Raw genomic sequence first — 25,771 nt, 5'->3', positions numbered from 1 at the left:
GCTCTTCTGTCTGAGGACGTGGACTCTGTCCTGGAAAGCTCATTCCTCAATAAATTGGCTCGTCTATAAAAGGTGCCACCTGCCTCCTGTCATTTTTGCTTCACCAGACTAGCACAACTACCCTTCTGAAGCTCTATCAATTGGCTGGCTCTCATTTTAACAGCTCCTTCAGTAATGATTGCCACTGTCTTTGCCTGTCAGGACTTGCATTTGTTTAATAGTGAGACAAACTTCCAAAGAACCAGATATGGTATTTTGATTTTATTGTATCTAATATTACTTATTCAAAAAGGGATACATGGGGGGGGGGGGGGGGGCATACTGCTGGAAATGATAATGCTAATAATGTGCTACTGGTCCTATGTCAAAGGTTTGGCTAGTGAATATTGCAGCAATGTTTTTTTAATCCAGTCCATGAGCCTTGCCCAACAGGTCTGATTTTGCTTATATGAGCAAATTCATGTCATGTATATTCCCTTGTATATGTCCTGAAAATCACCACTTTTGAGTGAGGTTTGTGGACCAGGCTGGGAACCGCTGACTTCTGTAAGATATCACTTCCTATCCAAGTTAGAAAGATGACAAACCCTCATTGGTTTTCCACCATTCAAGCCAGATCAGTATATACGTTCCCACACCCAATCCGATACCCATCAGCACCTTCCTCTCACCTCCAAACAGCCACCAAAACCAGAAAGGTCACTACCCATTCAGCCATCTAGGACCAAGGTCTCCATGGCCTTGTTTATTGGTACCTGGTCACTGCCAACCTGGTGGGAGTTATAGTTTACTGGTACCAGTCTGGCTAAGCCTTGATCTGTGGCGGTGCACATTCATACTTTATTCATCATTGCTGGACAGTACTTCGCCACCATCATGTTAGAAGACAGCATTTGTGTCAAACTATTGAAGATGGCGTTCTTTACTATAACTTTTTCAGTTCATGCTTACGTTACCCATGACTCTGGCAACAGCTCAGCGGGCAGGGGCCTGATTTGAAGTTTTTAAGGAGTTGTAGTCTGCTAGTAACCACCTAGCTATCCTATGGCCTGCAGCATCGATAGCTTTACTCGATCTCTCAACCCTGTCGCTACCATTGCCTTTGATATTTGACCTAAGCACATTCAGATTCCATTACATCACTTCCACCTGTAGGCTACTCCAGGCTGTGCCATTCTCTTTGATTCATTTGGTACCACACTTAGTTCACCATCCAGGTCCTCTTCTATTTCTTACCACAAGTTGTGTGTTATCCTTAGAGCCGCTAAAACTAGGGAGGCTCATTGATGTGTGAGTTTTAACCATAGCCCTTCCTTGCAGATTACCCCAGCCTTCTTGAAATCCTAATGCAGCTGTAACAATGCTGTTAGTGTTGTAACTGCCCCTTCATGTAGGTTATCCCAGGATAGTTAGAGTTTAATCATGGCAGCCCTCCATTGCTGTTAGTGTTTAAAGAAGCCTGATGCAGTTCTATACCTCTACTCTTGGCCATGGGCCTTTGTTTTCCCTTCTTTGGTCCTCCAAAATTTTATATGCCTGAGCAAAGGCCCCTGTTCATTTCTTCCATCATATCCCTTCCTCCCGATACACCCCTGATTTACTTGTTTCTTGCCCTGCCAATAGGAACCATGATTGTATTTTCCACCACAAATGCAATATTGCTGAGTTGAGGGGGTTATTTCTATGGCTAATACAGCAATAATTAGCCAATACCTAACTATGGTTTAAATATTCATAAATCAAAGAACATCATGAAACAAACTTCATGAAGCTGCATTACCAGAGATGCACATACCGAAGAAAACAGAAGAGCATGACACTCATCATTCAGAGCGTGAACACTGACTTATTTATGCAGATCAGCGTACTGCAACACTTCTTTGGAAAATATTATAAATTATGATTGGAGACTTTTCCAACCACAAGACAAGGATTACCATGTGGAATGCAATTGCTTTATAAATTATTTAGATTGGCATCTAAAATAGAGAGGATTAACCAGAGATTCCATGTGCTACTTCATATATTTTGATTGGTTTTACTGTCACTTCTCAGAAAAGATTCTTCACCCAAGAGTGGCTATGGCCTTTGTATTCCAATGCAAACTTGACCTGATTCAGCAATTCCCATTAAACTATGAAAACCTTTAAATGTCAAACAACAATACCCATTTTACATATAAGGGTATGTCCCCAATTACCTACTAGCACTCAGTCATTCAACTTCCTGCCCTCAAGTCACCTGACCTAACACAAAGGTGGCAACAGAGGTCGCAATTTAGCACCAATGTCTAGAAAATCAAATTACAATAAAAATAAAAATAAAAAGGTTTCCTGTGCCAGACTAGTAGATGGCTATGCACGGCCATGTAGAGGACATGGGTACAATTCCTAGGATGCAGAAGCAGCACTCACAGTCACTTGACTGGAAATTGGGGGAGGGGCAGGGAGAGGGAGAGCAAATCTCAACTATTGCAAACTAGCGACATCTACTGGTCAAACTTGTACCAAGTTCTGGAAAAAGCCTCAGCCTGTGGCCTTTAGCCAAGGATTTTCACAGCAATGGCTGGCTAGATAAGGGGTTATAAAATAGGGGGAAACCTCAGGTAGCAGCACAGGAAGACTCAGAGTCCTACCTAATCTAATATACGCTGGTTATGATTCAGCTGGAAGCCTGGGAAGAGGAGGAAGAAACGACCATGTAAAAAATATAAAATAAATACAATTTTCCCTCTTCCAGGTACAGAATCTCTTTTTAACCAATTCATCAACCATTTATGGATGTGTGCTATCTAATAGGATACCAAAACAATAGCTAAATTATATTAGAATTAAGAATTTTTCCTATTGGGTACAGACTGGAGGATATGGGTGAGGTAGGGATTAACAGCAGCAGCCCTATTTATGACTGATTTTGTTGAATGACAAAGTTAAATTAGGTACCAGACAATATTTCTGACCTTCTTCCTACAAGGCCTCATCTGTTGTATTATGTAATAATACACACTAACATACTTAGTCTACTACTTAACATTTTTATAGCGCTAAACATACAGCACCAAAAGCAAGTGTTTAGTCCTATAATAATCATGAAAGTTTTGTGTTATGGGCATAGCATACGAAAATGATCTTACTGAATAAGATCTATAAAAGGAGTGAACTGGGTTAAATATGGAAGCCAAATGATCCTCAACACCAAGAGTGGTTGTAATGCATGATCCAAAAAGTAGAGGATCACAATATGTTCTAAGTTTCTGGGTCAGCAAAGACGGCTTCCCTTTCCAGTCAAAGCAGTAACCTCTGTACCGCAAGCAGGTGTGACCTCTGATCTTCATCACTAGTTTCTATAAATACCACAGCATCAGCTTGTACCATCTCTTTTTCAGCCATTAGAAGAAAAAGCTCCAGGCTGGTTAGTTATTCAACTCAATATCTTTAAAACACACAAACGCTGAACTGACAAACAGTGGGGTGGGGAGGGGCCTGTTGAATGCTTAATATCTTTGTTCAAAAACATCGTCACATCCGAGAGCTGAAAATCTAAAAACACAGTGCTGTGGCAGAGAAATGGTCTGTTCATGGAGCCAAGCAATTCTTCTGGGCATATGTTTCTGTACAGTTGTTACAATGCTTAGCACAATATTATAAACCAATAATACCAATATTATAAACCAGTAATACCAATACGATAATATTTGGTCCATCAGATTGGTGGTCCAAATTATGTTAGTGTGATATTAAGTCATGTAAATTATGGTGGTCTCATTCAAGAGTTTGCACTGATAACATAGGCATGTTACAAGACAGCACTTGTGTCAAACTATTGAAGACGGCGTTCTTTACCATAACTTTTTCAGTTCTTGCTTACATTACCCATGACTCTGGCAACAGCTCAGCGGGCAGGGGGCTGATTCTGAAGTTTGCTAGCACAAGTATTGTGCACGGCCTACAGACCTTTTCTCATGTAAAATCTCACCCATCATCTATTCCAGGTCAGGCTTCTCTACTGCTATTCTTCGTAAACAAGGAGGATCTGCTTTAGGTTTTATTTTTTTTATTAATCAGGACTTCCACAGTCACAGGTGGCGCTTTAAGGCCCTGAAGACAGTTAAAACCACAGTCCCACAAAATGAAGCAGATAAGAGTCAGATGTGAAGTGAAGCAGGCTCACAAATAAATAAAACTGCTTTCAATTTACTGTTTTAATTCAGCGATTCACTTACTTTGCCCCTGTCAGTCAGGCATTTACTAAAATCAATTTGTTGATAGAGAATGGAGCAGTAACGTAACATCTCCAGACAATAACCAAACCTGGGACATTCTGCCCTGCGTGGCTCAGTGGGCAGTTCTTGTTGAAACCAGGCCTGGGTCACTCATTTTTCAGCTGCCTCAATAACATCAACACTTTCCGCTGACTTGTGGAAAGCTGAAATCGGCATGTCAAGTCAGGGGTATGTGGAAAATGTGTTGTAAAGCAGTTCTGCAAACAAGTCACTGTCTACCGAAACATCAGGGCCAGTCAACATGCTTAAAGTCTTTGCACAGAAACATTTTGCAAAAGGTCATCTGCTCTATTCCCCTCTCTCGCTCATCTCAGGCAGCTTGAGTGGGAAACATGATGGACCCTCACTGGCGATCATTCGATGCCATGCTTTACGGCAAGCAGTGACCACCCCCAATAGCGGCAGCCAACCTCCCGTCCCCAGGATCATGTGCATGGCATGAATTATGCCAGCCCACCTTCAGGGAAAAACAGACTTGAAGCAGATTCTGCTGTGCCACTGTTGTGCCATGCTAGGGTCCACATGTTTAGATCACAAGGAGATACAATAGAGCTTTATAAAATCATGAGTGAGGTGGAATGGTTATTTACCCTTTCAAACAGTATTGGGGACTAGGGAACCATCATGAAACTAATAGGTAGCACATTGAAACAAATGAGTGAAAAAGATATTTTCTCCAAACATACAATTAAACGCTGTGGAATTTGTGCCAGAGAATGTGGTCAAGGCATCCAGTGCAGAGCGGAAAGCCACTTAACTCGGAGTGAGCAACAAGGAATCGGATCTACTCTTTGGGATCTGCCAGGTACTGGTTGACTGGGCAGAGGGCGGGGTGGGAGTGAGTTCAGCTCAGCTAAAGAATAGGACGGTAACTTTGAAACAGCTGCGTGGGTGCACATGTACGCGTGTAGGGCAGCTCGCGCCAGAGGAAGCGGCCATATTATAACATAGGTGCATATATGTGTGCATGATATATAAAAAGCTGTACACATGAACATTTTCTATGGATGCTCACAAATGCCACTTCTGCCGTGTAAGTGGGGGGGATGTTAGTAGACATGCACGCTGAAGCAATTACCAATTTGTCCAGGTAAAGGACAGGACTTACTTAATTAGCATCCCTTTTACCCCGTTAGCCCCTACCATTAAAACCCTGCTGATTAGCCTAGTTTTTCTTTTGTTTTAGGACTTACACGCCATCCATAGCAGAAGTAAAGTTACGCAGCTAGAGGACCCCGGTGTGCACTTGTGCGTGTAAATATTTGCGTGCTGGTTTCCTTCAGAAATCCTGGAACACCCATGCCCCGCTGCTTTTTTGTAAACATTTTTGTACGCGTACACTAGCGTCTTTTAAAATCTGCACAGTGCGCACCAGCCCAACTTCGGCACACGCCAGGCTTTTAAAATTCACCCCATGTGTATGTTGTTTTACATTCGGTGTATGTATTCTCTATTCCTTGCTGAGCATGGCAGATCACAGTTATACATTTTATAAATAAATACTTCCTCTGGATCTGGATTAGCCACTGTCAGAGCCAAGGTGCCAGTCTCAACGGGCCTTTGGTCTGGCTCAGAATGGCATATCTTCTTATGTTATGTTTAGAACAAATTCTCTTTGTAATAACATACACTTCACTTGGCAGAGAGGGCCCCCTGACAAGCTATGGCTGGGATATCAGGTGAAGAATACATTTAACAGGGAATGTGAAAACTGTCAATTATCATTGCCAATGTGTAAGTTCCTTGCAGCACTGCAAAGAAAGCCTGAAATTGTTTTTTCACGTGCATTTTTCTACTAACCAACTAAATGTAGCTCTTTTAATATATAATAATATGTATTTGAACCCTAATCACTAGGTCGCTTCTCCTCCACTTTTGGTTTCCCAGTGCCTAGACAATCAGTCCTCTTACACATGCAACCCTGTCCTTTCTGTAACATTGAGGCTGAAATAAGATAAGATGTGTAGTGCATGGACACCTTGGAGCTGTCCTAGAGTAAACAGGAGTTCCAGTACTGCTGGGACCAAGTCATAGGTATTCTGACAACTACCTGATCGCTGAAATTTCAGTCCTTTGTAAAAATCTTGGAGAGGAAAATGTTACAAAAGCACTACTCCCTGCACTTAATACATGTTCTAGTTAAATAATCTAGCTTACCACCTATTCTAGGACAGAGATTTTCAAATAAAGCCGATCTTTGGAGGGATCTTCCGATACTTGTTATACAGGAATTTCATAACTTGCAAAAAAGGTGTCCTTAATGAAATGTAGGTTGTTTGTAAAGTTGATAATTCAAAGGAACATTTTTTGTACTTTTTAACCTTACACACACAATTGTATTGGGAACAAAAAAAAGTTTACAACTAAGACGTGTGGGAATATTTCAGGTATTCCTACAAAATGGATGTATTTTTGTCTAACCAAACTCATTTTTTTTATTTGCTCTGATCAGACAGATTCCACGGTTTTCTACCAATTAAGCAAGTTTCCTTAATATGGAAGGTAAACAAATTCATCAGATTGGTACTATTGGCAACTGTGTCCTTAATAAAGGGGCACCCTTAAAACACAGGGTCCTCTGCCAACTGCACTTTTACAGTAGTAAAAACGGGACAAACATCTAGAAGGCCTCTCTCTACTAACCCACTGACATGGGTGGAAATTCAACAAGATGATTAGACAACAATGCTGGGGGAAACCCTGCCACCCACAATTATTCCTATGTAGGAGAAGGGAGTATCTTTATTGAAATAAGGAAAACAAGTACGGAGATTATTAAAAAAAAATGCATACAGATGATCTCTCCTGACTTCCCTCCCCTGATATTTTCTGCTGGTGTTTCCCTGGTCACACCTTGCTGATAGTTCAGAGGCTTTAACCTTGCCTTTGCTATAAAAATGCCTCTTCCCTGAATTGCCAATATCATCCAAATATACTGGAAACTACCTTCCAGATTGCAAGTTCCAGCCCACAGATGATTTGTGTGTGTGTAATCTCCACCTCTACAGTCATTACTCATATGCAAGGCATAAAAACATGTATTACTCACTAATAACTTGATAACCATCAGCTTTTCCATTAAAGCTTCTATTCTAAATCGGCCTCATTAGTAAATATGAATATACATAACCTGCATTTTTACCGAGAATCCTATTTTTATAATATTACAGCTCCTTTTACTCTGAATTTACTGCCCTAAAAGGTTCCATCTGTGATTTGTTCTTGGACAGACTGCAAGGAAAAACAAAAAATTATATTCCCCCAAATGCTACCATGTAATTAAAATGCATTCATATATTCTGAAAATATGCAGATTTCTCTCACCCGCCGTGTCTGATTTCTCCATTCATGGAATTTTTTCCAACAGGAAAACAAATTATTTTCCGCTTTTGCTGACAGTCTGACAACAACCTGCCGTTAACAGGGCTCTCACCAGAGAGCTTTCTTCCCCTTCAAAAAAAAACGCTGAATATTAAGTAACATCAAACTCAATTAACACCGTCGCACCATATGAGATAATTAGAACACACTTCAGTGCATATGCATAAAATAAAATGACCTCACTGTCTCCCGGAGGAACAGGCTTCATTTCCGAGATTCTGAGGCGACAAAGGCGAGAAGAATTTGGGATTGCATTTTATGGAGAGAGATGTTGGTGTACATTGAATTGGATCATGTATGTCAGTAACAAAAGAGATACCACTCTGAGCACATTTCCTATAAGTGGGGAAACAGGAGAGTAAACCATAAGAGCTGGCCTGCTGTAAGGAGAGGGGTGGATCACTTCCAAAGGGGCAATACCAAATGGGACGGTCAGAATGTATTTGCTTTTGGAGTACTGGTTTGGGTGGGAATGCCTTCCTGACCCCTTGTTAGAGGAGGGGCTCGTCCTTACCTTTTTATGTATATGTTATTGTATTGATAGCATATCAAATATAGCAAATACAGTAGCCTATGAGCCACACTAGGTCCCCTCTCTAAATCCCATGGGAAATACACATCAGATGCAAAATGGACCTCTCTACGCAACCAACAAATCCTGGTCCAGGCAGGACCTGTTTCAAGGTTCCAGCATAGAAGGTAAGATGAGATGTATGGGATGAAATAAAAAGAAAAAAAATGCCCAAAACACAAGGCCGCCGACTTACCAAGAGAATTCTGGGCACCACCAGATACAACATGGAAGTTGAGGAATGAAAATGTTTCAAATAAATGTAAAGATGTGTTATTCTCTGAAAAACAAACTACAAAGAAAAAGTGGCATGCTGAACCTAAAAGGAAGAGCCATACCGTAGTTATCTTATTAGACACTGCAAAAAAGCTTATTAGATTGCGACATACCTGTAGTCTGGATCATGGAAGCTCAATCTATTGGTCCCTGGATAGAGATGCATGACTGAAGGGGGAAGATGGAATATCCCCTTCCAGCAAGCAGTGCACACGTAAAGAAAGCTGAAAGCCACAGGGACCACCTGAAAGGCCTACAATGGCAGAACTTAAAAGTGGTGAAGATTAAATGCTGCAGCTAAGGATCCCCCCCAAAAGAGGAGGAGGTTCCTTCTAGGCAAATATTATGCATAAGCAAGTCCAGAATAAATTGCTTAAGATTTCCCTCCCACCCCCACAACCCTGAGAAGCATTTCACATTTTTCCTATATTACAGTTCGGAGGTTTAAAGCTTGTACCTGGAGGATTTACACACAAAAAATCTTTAGGGAACAACTCGGTAGCAAACACAGCTCTTTCTTTACACACCATTTAAAAAGAAGAGAGTTTTATTTTTTTGGCCCATTAATTTCCTCCTGCTCCGTTTTGCTCTCTTTTTAATTGGAATTAGCCTCTAATGGGCTACACTGCCATGAGCCTTCCTTTGCAACTACCTGAGGTTTTCTCCCCGTTTCCTGTCTTAACCATCTCCCCTCCAGTCCTTGCAGCAACAGGTCTTAGCCCGTGTCGTATGAGGACAGGCTCGTCCCCTTGCCTTGTAAATGCAGTCCCTACAGCATCCATCTGGCCCAAGCAGCAGAAGCCGAGTTCAGCAATTTAAACTCAGGTCTCCATCATTGGCAACGCACGAGGGGCCATCAGACCAGCCCAATAAAAGACACCAACACTCTGATAAAAAGTATGGCTTCATTGGAATATGAGAGAAGAGGCCCATGAAATGTATCACAAAGTTTAGCTGTGGCCAGTGGCCAGATGTAAGAGGCGGGTCTCCACAGCTACTGTCCTAACACATAGTTCCTGCCAAACTCCAAAGCCCTCAGATTCAAGACAACTGAATACGCCAAGTACTAACATGCAGTTAAAATCATCAAGAAGAGAAACCAGAAAAAACCAACAAAACACAGGGGATAGCACAGGTTTTCCCATTCAACACAGGCAAAGATGTATGGTTCTCTGCCTTCTTTCTATTCAATTAATTCCCAAATGACTGCAGGATGATGGGCTATATATATCAAAAACAGAGCAGATCATCAAATCCCACAAAATAAAATAAAGCTTTCCAGTGCTTCAGTCGCAGCATCTGGGAACCTCCTCTGAAATGGACTCAAGACTGGATACCTAGGAGAAAAAGATGCTATTGTTAAACTCATTGAGCGTATTCACTAGTATTTTTGTGACCGTCTTCTTCAAAACAGACAAAGCTAAAGGTAGTAAGCAGGGGCTTGGAAACAAATAGGCCGCTAATGTCAGGGCCGAGGCAAAGATCCAGAGAGAAGGGAAGATGTCAGCTCTAACACACAAGCAAAAGCCAGGAGTGATCTAGAAACAGTCCAATTTCACTATCAAAATTAGCCTATGCTAACACATCACTTTCCATACAACCAGTCTGGAAATGTGCGAGATCATACTAATCTCTTCAGAGACACAAGGCTGTAGGATATCGCCAGCACCAGGATGCAGTGTCCATTTCTTCAGGGCAGCAACTGCATCTCAGGCTCTACTAGCGGCATAAAGGATGCCCCTCATATGGCATAACCAGAAGCTAGCAGCCAGGTAAGAATGCTTAGAGCTCCTCCTATCAGTACAGCAGCAGCAGGGAATACTAACCCCCCCTCCATGAGGTAGGGTGGCACTTCCCAGGCCTGGTATCCCAGATACTTGCCTTATTTGCCTACATTCCAACTCATCCATCACGTCTAACCCTCTTCTACCTGACCCACAGCTCTCTTTAATCCAGAGGAAGCTGTGTAGCCAATTCTGCAGAAAAAGCGCAACGAGAATTCCTTTCACACTAGAAAAATGGCACACTTCCCGAGTTTGATTGCAATTTGTGGGTCAGCAATAGGACAATGTTTCAGGGTGTAAATGCTGCTAGTGTTTCTACACTAAAATTTTCCGAAGAAGATGCTGCACCATCAGGAGGAAACATCAAAAATCGGTACCGCACAGAGTTTCACCAAGACAAGCTTATGAAATCCACAGAAAGAAAGAAAAAAAAAAACAACTACATACCTGTAAGAAGGGGTGGAGAAGGAAAGAGGAGAAGCATCTTAAAACCTTCAGTCATCGTCCAGCCACAGGAAACCTAGCTTTATTTTATTTATAATTTACACTTATAAAGCTGCTTATTCAATAAGGGGCAGATTTTATAACCTGCGTGCGTGGCCTACATTTGTGCACGCTACCCGGTGCGCACAAATGTACACCCGATTTTATAATATGCATGCGCAGCCACACGCATGTTATAAAATCCGGGGTCGGCGTGCGCAAGGGGATGCACACTTGTGCACCTTGCGCGCGCCGAGCCCTAGGGGAGCCACAATGGCTTTCCCCGTTCCCTCCGAGGGAAACCGGAGCAGCCTCAGAGGGAACTTTCCTTCCGCTCCTCTCCACCTTCTCCTCCCTTCCCCTATCTAACCCACCCCCCAGCCCTACCTAAATCCCCCCCCCTACCTTTATTTCAGATGTAACTTATGTGCACCGGCCAGCTGCTGGTGCGCCATCCCCCGGCACAGCAGCTGTGCCGGAGGACTTGGGACCACCCCCTTCCCGCCCCTTTTTCAAAGTCCTGGGACACAGGCTCGGCGCGCTGCAGGAGCAGGTTTTCGGGGTTACGCGCGTAACCCTTTGAAAATCTGCCCCTAAGAGCTTTAAGCACAATTACAAAACATACAACAGCTTTTCCATTCCTCGGCAGTCTCAGCCGTTGTTCAAGAGTGATACCTACTGGCAGGACTCCCACTGCCCATGTACCTGGGTTTTATGTATGTGGCTCCTGGCACACTTCCCGAGTGCTACTCGGACTGCTACTTTGATTCGATGGCGGGGGTAGGGGGAGTGTAAAAGTTCCAGGTAGCTGCAAACGAAGGCTCATGGTTCCATAGGCCAGTAGAAGGCAGTACTGACTGGGCTCGAAGCCCAAAAGGAGGAAGAGGAAAAATTAAATTCCCAAACTTGACTGGCATTTACAGCACAGCACAGCACTGCACACTAGCCAGTACAGGCTTACTGCATGTATTAGGAGGAAATCTCTGTCAGGCTGATACAATATCATGCATATAAAGTGCATCCAAACTGGGCGCACGCTTTTTGAACGAGCACACATCCACCTCTCCTGGGCGCTCGATACAATACAAATGAACTGCCACGCTAAGAGGGACATGCAATGGAGAGTTTGTGCATCTCTAGTGCTCTGCATTGAGCACCCAGGAGAAGTGGCTGTATGTCCACAACAGCCTGTCCAGAGCTCCCTCCCCACCCCCTGGCAAGGCTGGTCCCGATTGGTCTTTTTCACTGAAAAGTGTCAGTAAAAAGGACCAATTCCCTTTCAGGCAGCCTTCTGAAAGGCTGACATGTGACCGCGAATAGACCAATCAGCAGTAAGTGAAGCAGTGAACCACAGAAAAGCAGTTTTTTTGTTTTTAGTTGAGCCCTTGACTTGCGGGAAGCCTTTACGCCTTCTCTGGGCAGGCGTAAAATTTGAAGGGTTAAAAAGTGTGCCTCGGGCGCATGGGGGTTTTTTGGATCGCGGGGTAATAGCTAATAGCCTCATCTAGTTGGAATTTACATGTGATGAGTGCTATTAGCTATGTGAGTTTGGAGGTGCATTTTGGAAGCGCTGATCTCCTTATTGGACACACATGAACTGCCATGCTAAAAGGGACACGCGATATTGCATCGGCCTGTGTGTGATTAATCAAAGCCTTCTAATCTGGATTTATAATATAGGTTTTATTACATAGCATTGTTATGTATCTTAATTGTTTTTCTAAAAAGAAACATACTGATTTTTTTTTGGTATGGAAATTTCAATCTAATCAGCAGTCAAGAAAAGAACTGAAGGTATTTTTCATCCCATCAAAACTGGAACCTATGCTTAGGAACTGCAGTTTTGATGCTGGATACTTGCAGGCAGGAGTTTAGTGACTGCATTTCACAAGTAATATTTCTTCAATTCACCTTGGACATGAAAACAAAGCCTAGCATTTTTAGACCACTCATTACAAAACGTTATCCATTAGTCCCAAAAATGTAGCATCATTCTCATTTTATTTTTAAGCATTATTTGAAATGGCATTGTCATCTTCAACTTAGAAATGTAGTTCCAATTGTTAAAATGTGTATAATATTAGCCTAACCAATATGCTAATTAAAAATGGGACAAATTTTAGCATGGTGACCAGGAATCCAGTAGGACAAGACTCCATCTTGGTATTGTTCCATTTTTTTTACCTATACTTTGATTTTTATTTGAAAAAAATAAAATATTTTTCTGGGATTGCAGAAATCAGCACATGGATTGCAATGCAAAAAATAAACAAAAATAATTGACCCATCTCTAATCCACGTGCAGACCACCACTCCTTTTTCAGTGATGCCATTTGTCTCTTCCCTGGTAGCTAACAGAATAAATAGATCAGAAAATGCCATTGTGGCAGCAATGTAAAGAAATTAAGTTGAACAAAAACTGTCCTGAAGAAAATGGAGAACGGAGCTTCCTAAACCCGTTCCAGAGACCCCAGAGCACTTGGGTTTAAGATTTCCGATAGATATGCATAAGAAATATTTGCATACTGCTGAAGAGCTATTCCTGTATATGCAGATTTATGTCATGCATCTTCATTGTGGCTATCCTGACAACCCAACTGCTGGGGGAGGGGGGTCACCAGGATACTTGGAAAACCCGGACCTTAGACAAACAAATCTTCTGCTCTTTTACAGAGGGAGAAAGGTTTAAGAACCACCCAGCACTAAATTCATTGAAATATATTTTTACTTTTGAGGCTTAAGAAATTATTTTGTCTCATGAAAAATAATCTATATGGTATGAATGGAGAAAAAAAAAAAAAGACGACTCTACTTCTAATCAGGTCAGTAGATGTCTTAAGCAACCAGCACAAACACGTGATTCTCACTATTAACCAGAAGATGAACTAAATTCTTTTATCTATTGCTCAGTGACAATTCCCTAACATGTGTGTCAAGGGCTGGGAGTAAAATTTCTCAGGCAAAGACCAAGCTCTAAAGTCCATGAAGAATGGCTTGGTAGGAACGGGATTTTGACACTACTCGGCGCAGTCATGGTAGTCTGACTGTCCAAGAACTTTCTGAAATGCACTTATCAAGTTACAGAATTCAGACCTGCCTGCAACTCTGAGAATTCTCAAGAAAGGTCATAAAATGGGTTTTGGAAAGTTATATCAGTGAATTGTGTCAAGATGATCACACAAGTTATGCAAAGGCGCAAAGAAATTTTTAAAAATCCATCAAACACACAAAAAAAAAAAAGTAAAAACAGAACAAAAATCTAAGACGGACAATTTTGGAGGAGTATAGTCTGGCCTTCTTAATTTGAAGTCATTGAGAACAAATTTGGATACTACCTGCGGGGCTTGCAGTCCCGCCAGCTCATTTTCATGCAAAGCACGCAGGTGAAAGCAAGAGTGGAAATTTCAAATCTTAACACGAACTTTCACTCGCGCACCCCTCCACCTTATGCCTCACCACTTTTTATGCTGGAAAAGGTTTGTGTGCTGTGAAAGAGCGCATGTGCTTTTACCCGCCCCTGGGAACAGGGGCATTGCCCTATGTAAGAACCTTTGAATACCATCCCCTAATATTTTGTACTTCTACCTTGCCCTTCATTGCATACTGTGCTGTATAAGATCATTTGCATGGTTATGTAGGTCTGTCGCCCAACAACTTACAAACTCAAAAAGTCAGCACAGGGAGCTTAAGAGAGACTGCTCAAGGACACACAGCAAGAGGTGGATAGAGAAATTCAATTAAAAGGTCTCCACTGTCCTAACTCTCTACTCCAATCACTAAGGAGGTAGTTTTACAAGGAGCTACATGCGTAAATGTAACATACGGTACTACAGTAGCAATTTGAAAAAGCCACTTATGCAGATAAAGTACACCTACATGTGAATATCCTAGGACAATTCAATGACAGGTCTTCACAATACCACTTCCACGGGTAAGAGGCATTTACACATGTAAAACCCAATTTTAAATGTGTAAACACTTCTTAAAATCAAGCCCCCTATGTCCTTACTGTTTCTGGGCATTGAAACACGTAAGTGCTACTAGTCAGTCGTTAAGTGCTTTTCTTACAGGTACAAGTAAAAAGTAAGCCACGAGTAACGCTGGAAGCGGCCGGGATCGCATTGCTCTGCGATCCTGGCGGAAGAACTGGCCCAGATAAGGTACCGGGTGGGTGGCAGGGAGGGCGTCAGATGCCGGGGTGGGGGTGGGGGTTTAAGTTTTTTATTTAGAGGTGATAGAAGGAAGGAGGAGGACCAAAACCGACGTTGCGGCATACTTTTTACTGGTACCTGATGAAGGGGTTGGGAGAGGGGCTGGGGCCACGGTTGACTGATACTCGGGAGGGAGGCCCATGATTTTTAATGTATTTATTTAGTAATGAGCGCTAGTTACCCAGATATCTTTTGAAGAGGCCGGCCAATTTTAGGCCTAATCGGCCATATTTAAAATGCTGGCCGGATAGGCCTAAAGTTAACCAGCTATATGTAGCTAGATAACTTTATACTTGCATATTCAGCGGGATGTTTATCCTGTTGAATATATGGGATAAATTTATCTGGTTAACCTTAGCCAGATAACTTGTCTACTACCCAGCCTACTGAATATTGGCCTCAAGAAATTCAAAACTACCTTCAGTATGACTTACAAAAAAAAATCAGAACAAAAACCCAAAAAAATCAGTAAAATGAAATATAACTGTCTTACAATGAAAAGCACTTTTAAAAAGCCACTTTTTTTTTTTTTAATCAAGCATCTAAGGCCAAATACAATTGTTCTCACAACGCTTCCCTTGGAATCAGGTTTCCAAGTTTAGGTGCTATACAGGAAAAGGCATGCGCCTGAGTTTTCAAATCAGTCTAAAATCTTTCAATGAAGACGCACAGAAGAGCTTCTGGAGGACATCAAGGCTCACCCTGGCACATACCTTAGTAAACTCTCTTTTAAGAAGCTGGCTCCAGGGCTGTTCAAAGCTTTAAAAGTTAAACTCGAGATCTTAAAACTGAGCCCACAAGCAACCGAGAAAGAGCTCTGGGCACTGGGCTGATTCGGTCTCTAAAATGACAACCCAAGACCACGCGTGCCACTGTGGTTTGCACCAGCTGAATCCTAAAGCAGCAGAAAGAGTTATATTGTAAGCATGCCAACAGCACAGCATGCACAGCCGTTTTTAATTCCGAACTTCATAAGTACGGTTTGAAATGATGCACCATATTTTTTTTTATTAGCACTATGTCAAAGTGTTTCTATCATATGAATATTTTGGGGGCAATTTTCAAAATGTTTTATGCTTGTGAATGGGCTTTTAAAAATTGCTATGATATATTGAGTTGTTTAAAGATATATTCAGTAAATAAGAGCCCAGAAAGAAAAAGCTAAAAATAGTAAAAAAAATTCCTCTATTCATCCTCCTAATCATGAACCACACTCATTTTTAAGTTTTGTTAATAACCTGCAATCCCCTTGCCCGCTGAGCAGTACATACGTTCTGTGAGGGAATTTTGCAGCAAGTATCAGAGCCTTAACCTCTCCTAAGGGGCATTCTTCAGCAACTGGTTAATTTTTATTACGCAAATGTTAGGCTATTCCTTTTTGAGCAGGAAGAAAGGAGAGGACAGATTGTAAGCTCCAAGGAGCAGGGACTATTATGTGCCTCTGTAAAGCACTGCATACACCTGGTGATGCTAACCAAACAATAATGGAGAGAATTTCCAGATCCAGAAAACGGTCTCAGCTAATTATGCAAAGCATTACAGTTTGTCAGTGTGTTTCCATGAGGCTGTGCATTAAGGGGCAATGAGCAAACATTCATAGGAAGCTAAATGCACATTCATTAACCCTGTTTCACAGCGTGCATTCTTCTGCCCTCGGGAAAAAGCAGGTAGAAGTTAGGACAGGGGAGGGAACGTGCGTGCGATGACTGCATTTTCAAAATCATTGCATATACTTTGAACCTGCTTTAGAGCAGTCGCTAGGTATGTGGGCACTCTGTACTCACAGGGTGTGGGCCAGCCCCATGCTTTTTTTTTTTTTTTTTTTTTAAAGGAAAATCTGCAGGGAGTTTCCCCTTTGAAAAGAAGCTTGCAGTCCCGTAGTTCCAAAGTACCCACTGGACAGCATGACCCGTAGGAAGTTTCAAAATGGTTCTTCTGTGGCATAATAATCTCTCCGTACATAGAAGGGAATAGAATTGTTACAGTTCAGTAAAAGATTAAATCTGCAGTTCTAATCTTTGACAAAATGGACCCGATTTGTCAACAATCATTTCATTCCTGCAATCTTACTTATAAAGAAGTGTAAAGAATGAGCCAGTGAATTTTTAAATTTTGTTTTAGCCAAAAAATAAAAACTGTACCCAGCTTTCTATTATACAGTTCTGCTCACAAATTTATATACCCCCTCCAGGATATATTATATCCCAAGTAGTAGTGTTAGTAAGGAGGAAGGAAAAAGGAAGGTTAATGATGATACCATACAACTAAATTTAACTGAATTCCTGGAAACATCTCAGAATGATCAAACTATACCAGCTACTTTGGTGGTTTCCTATTTAATAGAAGCAGATAAAGAATGGACACTGAGAATGTTTTTTAGACATAGATCAGAGTTGTTTATGGGTTATAAGGTGAATATATTTCCCGATCTCTCCAAAAGTACTCAAAAAAGAAGGAAGCAATTCCTAATTTTGAGACCAAGAGTTTTGGAATTTGGTGCAATGTTTTTGTTAAAGTTTCCTTGTAAATGTTTAGTTAAATATCAAAGTTTATCTTATGTTTTCTTTCATCCAAATCAGCTTACAGCATTTCTGGTGGAGAAAAAATTAATGCCCGAAAGTTCATCCCCATTAGACTAGGGAAATCTGACATAAGATTTGTTTATTGATGATATATATCACAGTGCTAGAGTTTCATTTTCTTTTAAATCTGTTTTGAAACAGAATTCCTGAGGATTAAAACTTAGATCTCGGATTGTGGACTTTGACTTATGATACAAAATTATATGTAAATATAGTTAAATTTCCTTGATGTATTTTGATTTGTATTTGTTTCAAACAAGAAGTGTTTTCTTGATTGTAATTGTTTAAAATTCATTAAAATATAAATTAAAAAAAAAATGTATATACCCCTGGCAGAATTTGTGAGATGTATAGTATTTTAAGAAAACATGAGTGATCAGACAAAACGCACATCTGCTAATTTTAATGTGTTTCAAATTAAACTATTATGCATCACAGAACAGCACAAACCATAGCAATAAGGAAATAATACAATGGTCCTGTTCTACAGTTTTCATACCCTTGAATGTTTGGGCTGATAATATACACTCAAATTGACACACACAGGTTGAAATGGCAATGAAGGGTAGGTATCCACACCTGTGCCTTGTTTGATTGTAATTAGTGTCTATGTATAAATAGTCGATGAGTTTCTTAGCTCCAGAAACTCTTGTGCATGTCATCCAGGGCTGCACTGACTTTGGTGGTTAATGAAGCTTTGGGAAAGCAAAAGAACTGTCAAAGGATCTGCGAGCAAAAGTATTTCAACTTTATAAATCAGGAAAAGGATATTCAAAGATATTCAAAGATTTGAAAATGCCAATCAGTATTGTTCAAACTCTGATCAAGAAGTGAAAAATTATGGGTTCTGTTAACACCAAGGTAGATCAAGAAAGATTTCAGACAACTGCCAGGAAAATTTGTCAGGATGCAAAGAAAAACCCACAAGCAGCTTCTACTGAAATACAGGCTTCTCTTAAACAAAGTGGTGTGGGTGTTTCAGCATGCACAATAAGGAGGTGCTTCAACAAAAAATGGGCTGCATAGTAGAGTTGCCAGAAAAAAAGCTATTGCTGCACCAATGCCACAAAACAGCCCACTGACAAAACGCCAAACAGTACCTAGAGAAGCCTCAAACCTTCTGAAACAAAATAATTTAATGAGACCAAAATGGAACTTTATGGTCACAACCATAATTGCTATGTTTGGAGAGGAGTCAACACCTTCTCTACCGTGAAGCACGAAGGTGGATCTCTGCTGTTTTGTGTGTGTGTGTGGGGGGGGGAGCTACAGCAGCACAGGGAATTTATTCAAAATTTGATGGCAGGATGAATGCATCTTATAAAAAAAAAATATTGGTGGAGAATTTGCATTCATTCATCAGCCAGAAAACTGTGCATGGGGCGCACTTGGACTTTCTAACATGACAATGATTCAAAACATAAAGCTAAATCGACCTTTCAGCGGCTGCAGCAGGTTCTGGAGTGGCTATCATGGTCTCCTGACCGCCACATCTCTGAGCCACTTTGGGGAGAACTCAAATATGCAGTTCATGCTAGACAACCAAATAATTTACAGGATCTGGAGGCTTTTTGCCAAGAGGAATGGGCAGCTTTACCACATAAGAAAACAAAGGGCCTCATTCACAACTATCACAAAAGACTGCAAGTCGTTATTGATGCAAAAGGAGGCAATGCACGATATTAAGAACTAGGGGTACGTAAACTTTTGAACAGGACCATTTTATTATTTCCTTTATTGCTATGGTTTGTTTTATGATTGTGCTATTCTTGATACATAAAATAGTTTAACTTGAAACACATTAAAAACAACAGACGAATTTTGTCTGATCACTCATGTTTTCTTAAAACGCTTCACATCTTACAAATTCTGCCAGGATATGTAAAATTATGAGCACAACTGTATGTGTAGCACTGTTTAAACATCTTTTTTTCATCCGGATCAAAACTCAGTCCAAACAGAGTATACGTATGACTGCTACGCAGATTCAGAGAATAGCTGATAAAGAGCTAACAGTTCTGCTGTTAACAGCAAGAAATGTGGGATTTACAAGTTCAGATCCCAGCATACTAATCTCAGTCTTTTATAGAGAATACCTGGGCAATAAAATTGTTCGTTATAGTTACGCACGTATAATTATAATAATGAAATCTTGTACCAATATTTATGAGTCACAAGCCCAGATTCTGTCTCGTTATCCTTGTAAATGCAGACTGGTATATAGACAGAAAGATGTCCCATTTGCCGTGACCTGTCTCAATTATCCTCTCCTTTCATCAACTCATAGCCAGAATCAGAATGGGGAATCAGATCAAGAATCTCTCATCGTCCCTTTTTGGAGTAAATTCTCTTAGTGGCTGTTTATTTCTCTTTTGAAAACCGACTGATATAGTTCTGTTTGGCTCTTCGTACCTGTTTGCATTAATGTATTTTTTTTTTATCTTCCCCTTGAATCCTCTCTAGCTTCCTTTTCAGGGACTTAAACTTGACATGATTTTTCCTTGTATTTTTAATGCAAAATTGGCTAAATTACCCTATTGGTTTGCAAATGTTACTTCATGTACATTATATAAATTGTAGAACTTGCAAAAATAAAAATGTAAAAATCCTCACAAGCCAGAAAGAATGGCTTCACCATCTTTGTTCACTATATCCTGTGAAAGGTTTACTTTCATGGCTCATGAGTGAAGAAACAGGTCAAATTAATCTGAGACACTTTGCAATTAACCGCTGACAGTATTTTGAATGGTTGGGTACACTAGGGATGAGATGACAAGGTGGGTAGGAAGATGGTGTATTTTTTTTTTTATAGGGGCACAAGTGAACATACATAAACAAAACAGCTAGGAAAAATAAACAGTTCATGATACGTACACACACCGTTCTATTTCTTTCATGGGTACTATGCATACTGGAAGAGGTACACACACACACAGACACACAGTGATAAAGGAAGAGAAAGCAGCAAATTCACACATAGGGGACGCAATATTAGGTGAGCGAGGGCAATTGGAGGGAGGCACAGTTAGGCCCCCACCAGCTGGTTCAAGACATTTTCAGAGCTATTTAGGAGTGAATTTTAGCCAATGCATCTTGCAGGTAAAGTGCATCCCTGTAGGCTCGTAATCATTCTGAAGTGGCAGCGTTAATACAAGAACAGGACTAGAGATGATATTCAAGCAGTCAGGGGTTTCTGCTTCACAAAGATTAGGGGAAAATAAATTCCCTTGCAGCTTCCACTCTGAACATTCATACCCATTTCTACTATAGCTGGGAGGTATGTTTTATATTTAATTTCTCATTTCCTATCTTACAAACCACAAACATGCAATGGCCATTCTTTTCCTTGTTCAAACCTTCTATGGCTATTGTTATTCCACTTTTAAAAAGTGAAAAGGTTGATTGTAAAGTGTCCAAATTCAGAATTTGTTATAACTGCATGGCAGGCCTGTGCTCCTAGATAAAACAAAAAAATGGGCCAAAAGTGAACAAATGTTTTTAAAGTATATTCAAGCTGAAAGAAAATTCAGATTACTTGACAAAATTTGACTCCGTGGTGTCTAGGGGAGGTTCCCTCTTATCTGTTATGCAATAAAAATAAAGTTTTTAGATTTGTTTGGTTTTTTAAATAAAAGCATCTTTTACTCTAGCTCTAATCATGAATATTGTGCATAGAGGGTGGGGAGACCCCCCATTCAAGTAGCTTGCTCACCCCCAGATGCCCCCTAGTCTGGTTGCACCACTTTGATTGGTTGGAGGGAAAGGTGCTTGGCCACCTTGAAATTCACTGTGCCCTCCCCCCCCCCCCCCCCCGTCCCTTTATGCCCTCTCCTTCATGCAAACATTTCTGGAGCGGCCGCTGCATCGCAGTATAAGTATGCAACCAAATTTCGATTATCTTCCATTCTTCAAGATAAGATTTTACATAAAATATTATAGAATTCAGTGTACCTGGAACACCTCTCTTTTTGTTCATGAGAACACCAATAAACCAATGGATGCAAGCTCACTTTCTACTACAGTCCTCGTAACACGAAGATACCACCACTATTTGGATGTACTTACAGCAGAAACACGCATAATGCACACCATCAAATGTTCTCATTCTGTATTAGAATGATTATAGCCCTTTCCATCAAAGCCATTAATCACAGTATAAAGATGGTCAAAATTTGAAACACAAAGATTAAGAGGGGAGAAGAAAAAAGTAAAAGTAGGAGAGAAAAAGAAAATAAGCAGGCAGTATGCTTCTGAATGTTCAGAGAGAGCAGGCCAGGTGCACACCGAGCGGAAGTTAAGTGCAAAAGAGAAGGCCCTTATAGGCATGGAGCCAAGATTTTAGCTTATGCGGGGTAGAAACGGGATGGTAAGAACCTCAGCCATGCTCCCCCCTCTATGGTAGATTGGCTAATTAAGGACCTAATGCACTGAGCTTTCCTCCCCAAAGACAAAAAATGGAACCAACACGTTAGTGAATGTCATGCAAGATATCCAAAACTTGAAAGTTAATTTGAAATATTCATTTGTGAGCATAATTAGCACCGAAGGAAAGCAGCTGCATATATGGGTATCTAGGATGGCTGGAATGGACAAATACCTTTCAGCCTGCACAGTCTGAATATGCACCCAATATGAGTGCTTTGAGCACATCATTCCGTATATGGCCTTCAACCTCCTAAGCCTGTTCCCCAAGCATATTCAAAGATGTTCAGACATAAAATTAATCACCTACTTTGAAAAGGGGAATACTGGAGAGCTTCCAACCAGTTCAACTTTATAAAACTCCAGGATTGCATTTTTTTTTTAAAGGGCTTTCTACTAGGTTGCGCACTACTTCCTGGCTCAGATATCCTACGGCTGTCTATTTCACTCTGTCCTTTCACAGAGTTCTTTTCCAGTCCGAAAAATATTAAAAACATTTAGTTGATGACTTCCAGAGTTAATCTCCAAACTGCACTAATAATATAGAGGTAAGGTCTGCCAGGACCATGGACAATATATCTCCCGAGCTCAGCAGGGTACAATTACCAGATCGGCTGCTTTTTCCACCATTACTTAAATTTGTAAGATGTGTCTTTTACCTGTAATGTGAAGATTCCCCTGCAAGAACACCGAAAGGGCAAACCACTTGATCTTCATTGTGGGTCAGATGACAGCAGAGCCCCAGATAGAATTTGAAAATGGACGAGACGGAAGACATAAAGACTCCTTCGCTCCCTTTCTTCTTCTGTCACCTCCACAGGAAGTGGAAGATCTGAAAGATCTTTCAGTCCACCAGTCACCAGCAAAGCTCTGACACAGACACAACCAGGAAACTTGGCTGTTTCTCGGCAGACTTCACTTCTCTGTTCACCCATACCCAGAGTTACCCACTGGCTGCAGATTTTCATGACATTTTGATCCAGTCCTGGTTTTACCCCATTGCCTGCAAGGACTGGTAGCCTTGGTTTTATTTAAGGAATGCTGTGGGGAATTCAGAACTATAGGTCCCTGCAGGCAACAGGGTAAAGACAGGAATATATCAAAATGTCATGAAAATCTGGAGCCAGTGAGCCCTACTCATGCCTGCTTGGATCCTAAATCCTGGAAACCTCCTTACTCACTGAATACAAGTTAACCATACTAAAGCGTAATATCACAAGCCATGGCAAGTTAACTATTTTCCCTAATTATGAACAGATTCCAAGCAGTTTATATCCTTTTGAAGGTGCAATCTCCAGAACTGTACACAGTTTTCCAGATGAGGTCTCACCAGGGATCTATACAAGGGCAATATCACCTTGTCTTTTGTTTGTTTGTTTTTATTGCTGACCATTCATCTACCTATGCATCCAAGCATCTTTTTGCTGTCACCTTATTCATCTGTTTTGGCCACCTTAAGATCATCAGATACAATCAGCCCTCAGATTATGAATTACAGAGCTGAAAAGGTTGTTATCAGAGTGATAAAGAAGCCATTTTCATCTACTGCTGTCATCTGGCTTCCTTGAGTCAAGGCGCCATGTCACCTTGCATGCTTCATCAACATTGGTTAAAATCCCACCAAGTGACTGAATTCTGCCAGGTGTTTCCCTTCACTACTAGCTTATCTCAGTTAAATCTTAACCAATGTTGACAGTTAAGACTTGGCCAAACAATCAACAGCCCTATCCTGTCAGCTTTACAATGCCAAGAGAGCCGCAAAAGATTGGAAAAAACTGTCATATAAACTGGATTAAAAAAAACAAAAACTAAAAGGTTGTAGGCTTTCTCTGGAGAGGGTGCAGGGGGAGACCTGATGAGAGAATATGACTAAGAATACAGCAACTGTAATGTCTCTGTGTTGTAATCATAATAAAATGGAAAGGCAATAACCATGAAACTAGATAGACAGACAATCAACCCTTACATGTAGCCAACAAATGAAAACTATTAAAACACACAAAATAGTGGGGCTTGCCTGGTGGCAGTACTATGCACTGCCATGCAGAGGATCTGGGTTCGATTCCTGGCTTCTGTATGCTGCTCTCCGGGTTGTTAGGGATGCTCCAGGCATTCCTGTCCCCAGGGAGGCGTTAACCACTGTGCAGTTGGATCATTTAGGGCAAGTGATTGCAGGGTTCTGGAAGGGGTTCTGGTGCGGGATGCATGACATAACATCCCCCCCCCCCCCCGCCTCCTCTGCAAGGGCCGAGCTAAGATAGGAGGGAATATAAGGAGGGAAATCCCCAGTTAACTGCAAATGCCGACTCATGACGAGCCCCTGATGCAACTGAGATGGAAGCCCAGAGGACCAGGAGGAAACTGCTGAGCCCAAATCCCTCCCCTCCTACCGCACACAACAGGAAACAAAATAAAGGCAAGAACCCAGTTGGGGGGTCCTTCTTGCTATCACAGAGAAAAAGCAACTGGCAGTTGAAACAAAACATTGAAAGTCCTAGAACGTCAGTTACTAGCACCACAACACACGACCCATTTGGGTCCAATGAAAATACCATCACAGTATATGGGAAATGGTTACTGATACATCTCTGACAGCTCTTAGTGGGTTCAATATATAAACAGGGGAGGGGGGGGGGGGGGGTAGTATATGATACTCTGGAGAGGACTAGAAACCCCAGATTGGTCAGCCCATGCAGAAAGTCTGAGCTGCGCCATGGCTGGTATACCGCAAAAAAGTTCCAGATGCTGCGTGCCACAATATGAGGGAGCTGGCAAATTCTCCAGATGCAGCAGCACTGCTGCCTGCTTGAGGCAGGAAGAGCCCGACGACGACGGAGAGCTACGCTGCCCAGCCCCCAGCACATACTTCCTACATCCAAAATGTGTTAAAGAAAATATTCTTACCCCAACTAGAGTCTTTTGGATAGTTTTCAGAAAGCCAGCGGTCTCCCATTCAGTTTCCAGACTGGGCCTTCTGCAGCCAAGCAGCATTCACTGCCCCTGGGTGGGGGAATCATGGGCATCATGATGGCCAGATTTAGAACCTATGATACAGGGCGTGAGGAGAGTGCGTCGGTCACTGCACAATGGCCAGAAGGAGTTCTGATGTATTACCTCTGGCTGAGGATTGCCCCTGCAAGGACAGGACTAAAGGACGTCGGGGAAGGGATACAAAATAAGGAGAAAGAACAAAAGCTCACTGCACTAGATCCCAAGTCCAAATTCCTGTTCAGCTGGAAGCCCAACAGGAGCAGCAGCCACTGAAAAAGATATCACCTATGATTCCTGCTTTATATGTTAATCAGGGTCAAAACACAACTCATTTTTTATAAATATTAAGCTAAGCTGGAGGAGCTTTACAAGTATTTTACTGCAGTAATGGGGGCTGGTGGAAGGAGCAAACACAAAAGGTTGACTTGGGACTGTTATGGGGGACAGGAGGTTTACAAGTCAGGGGTAAGCTGGTCTTAAGTTTAGGCAAGAACGTGTGCGCTCATCCGGTCAAGTAATAGAAAACCAGAAGCACAAGAGTTTTAAAAGAGTCTCTCAATCTGGGCATTTACTTACATTAACAGGAGAAAGAAATGGGAGGAATTTAAAGATTTGGAAGGATCTCATTACAGACAGACAGTTAGCCGGCATTTGGATGCGCGTTTTGGACACTCTAGCTTTACCCCTCATTCAGTAAGGGGTAATAGCAGGTCCAAAACGCGCGTCCAACCCCCCCAAACCTAATAGCACCCACAACATGCAAATGCATGTTGATGGCCCTACTAGGT

The 25,771-nt window shown here is 41.5% G+C and overlaps 1 protein-coding gene across 2 annotated transcripts in view; it reads right to left on the bottom strand.

Moving 5' to 3' along the window:
* Nucleotides 1-22,789, bottom strand: part of CD247 (CD247 molecule) — a 93,760-nt gene extending 70,971 nt beyond the window's left edge. For both annotated transcript variants that reach the window (XM_029579218.1, XM_029579219.1), the window contains exon 1: nucleotides 22,652-22,789. In XM_029579218.1, the coding sequence (XP_029435078.1) occupies nucleotides 22,652-22,709 (58 nt within the window). In that variant the 5' untranslated portion in view covers nucleotides 22,710-22,789. The remainder of the gene's footprint in view (nucleotides 1-22,651) is intronic.
* Nucleotides 22,790-25,771: the final 2,982 nt, after the last annotated feature.

Source organism: Rhinatrema bivittatum, chromosome 15 (assembly GCF_901001135.1).
Source record: "Rhinatrema bivittatum chromosome 15, aRhiBiv1.1, whole genome shotgun sequence".
Taxonomy (NCBI): domain Eukaryota; kingdom Metazoa; phylum Chordata; class Amphibia; order Gymnophiona; family Rhinatrematidae; genus Rhinatrema; species Rhinatrema bivittatum.
Note: the sequence above shows the minus strand (reverse complement) of the source record. Positions and strands in the feature narration are given on the sequence as shown.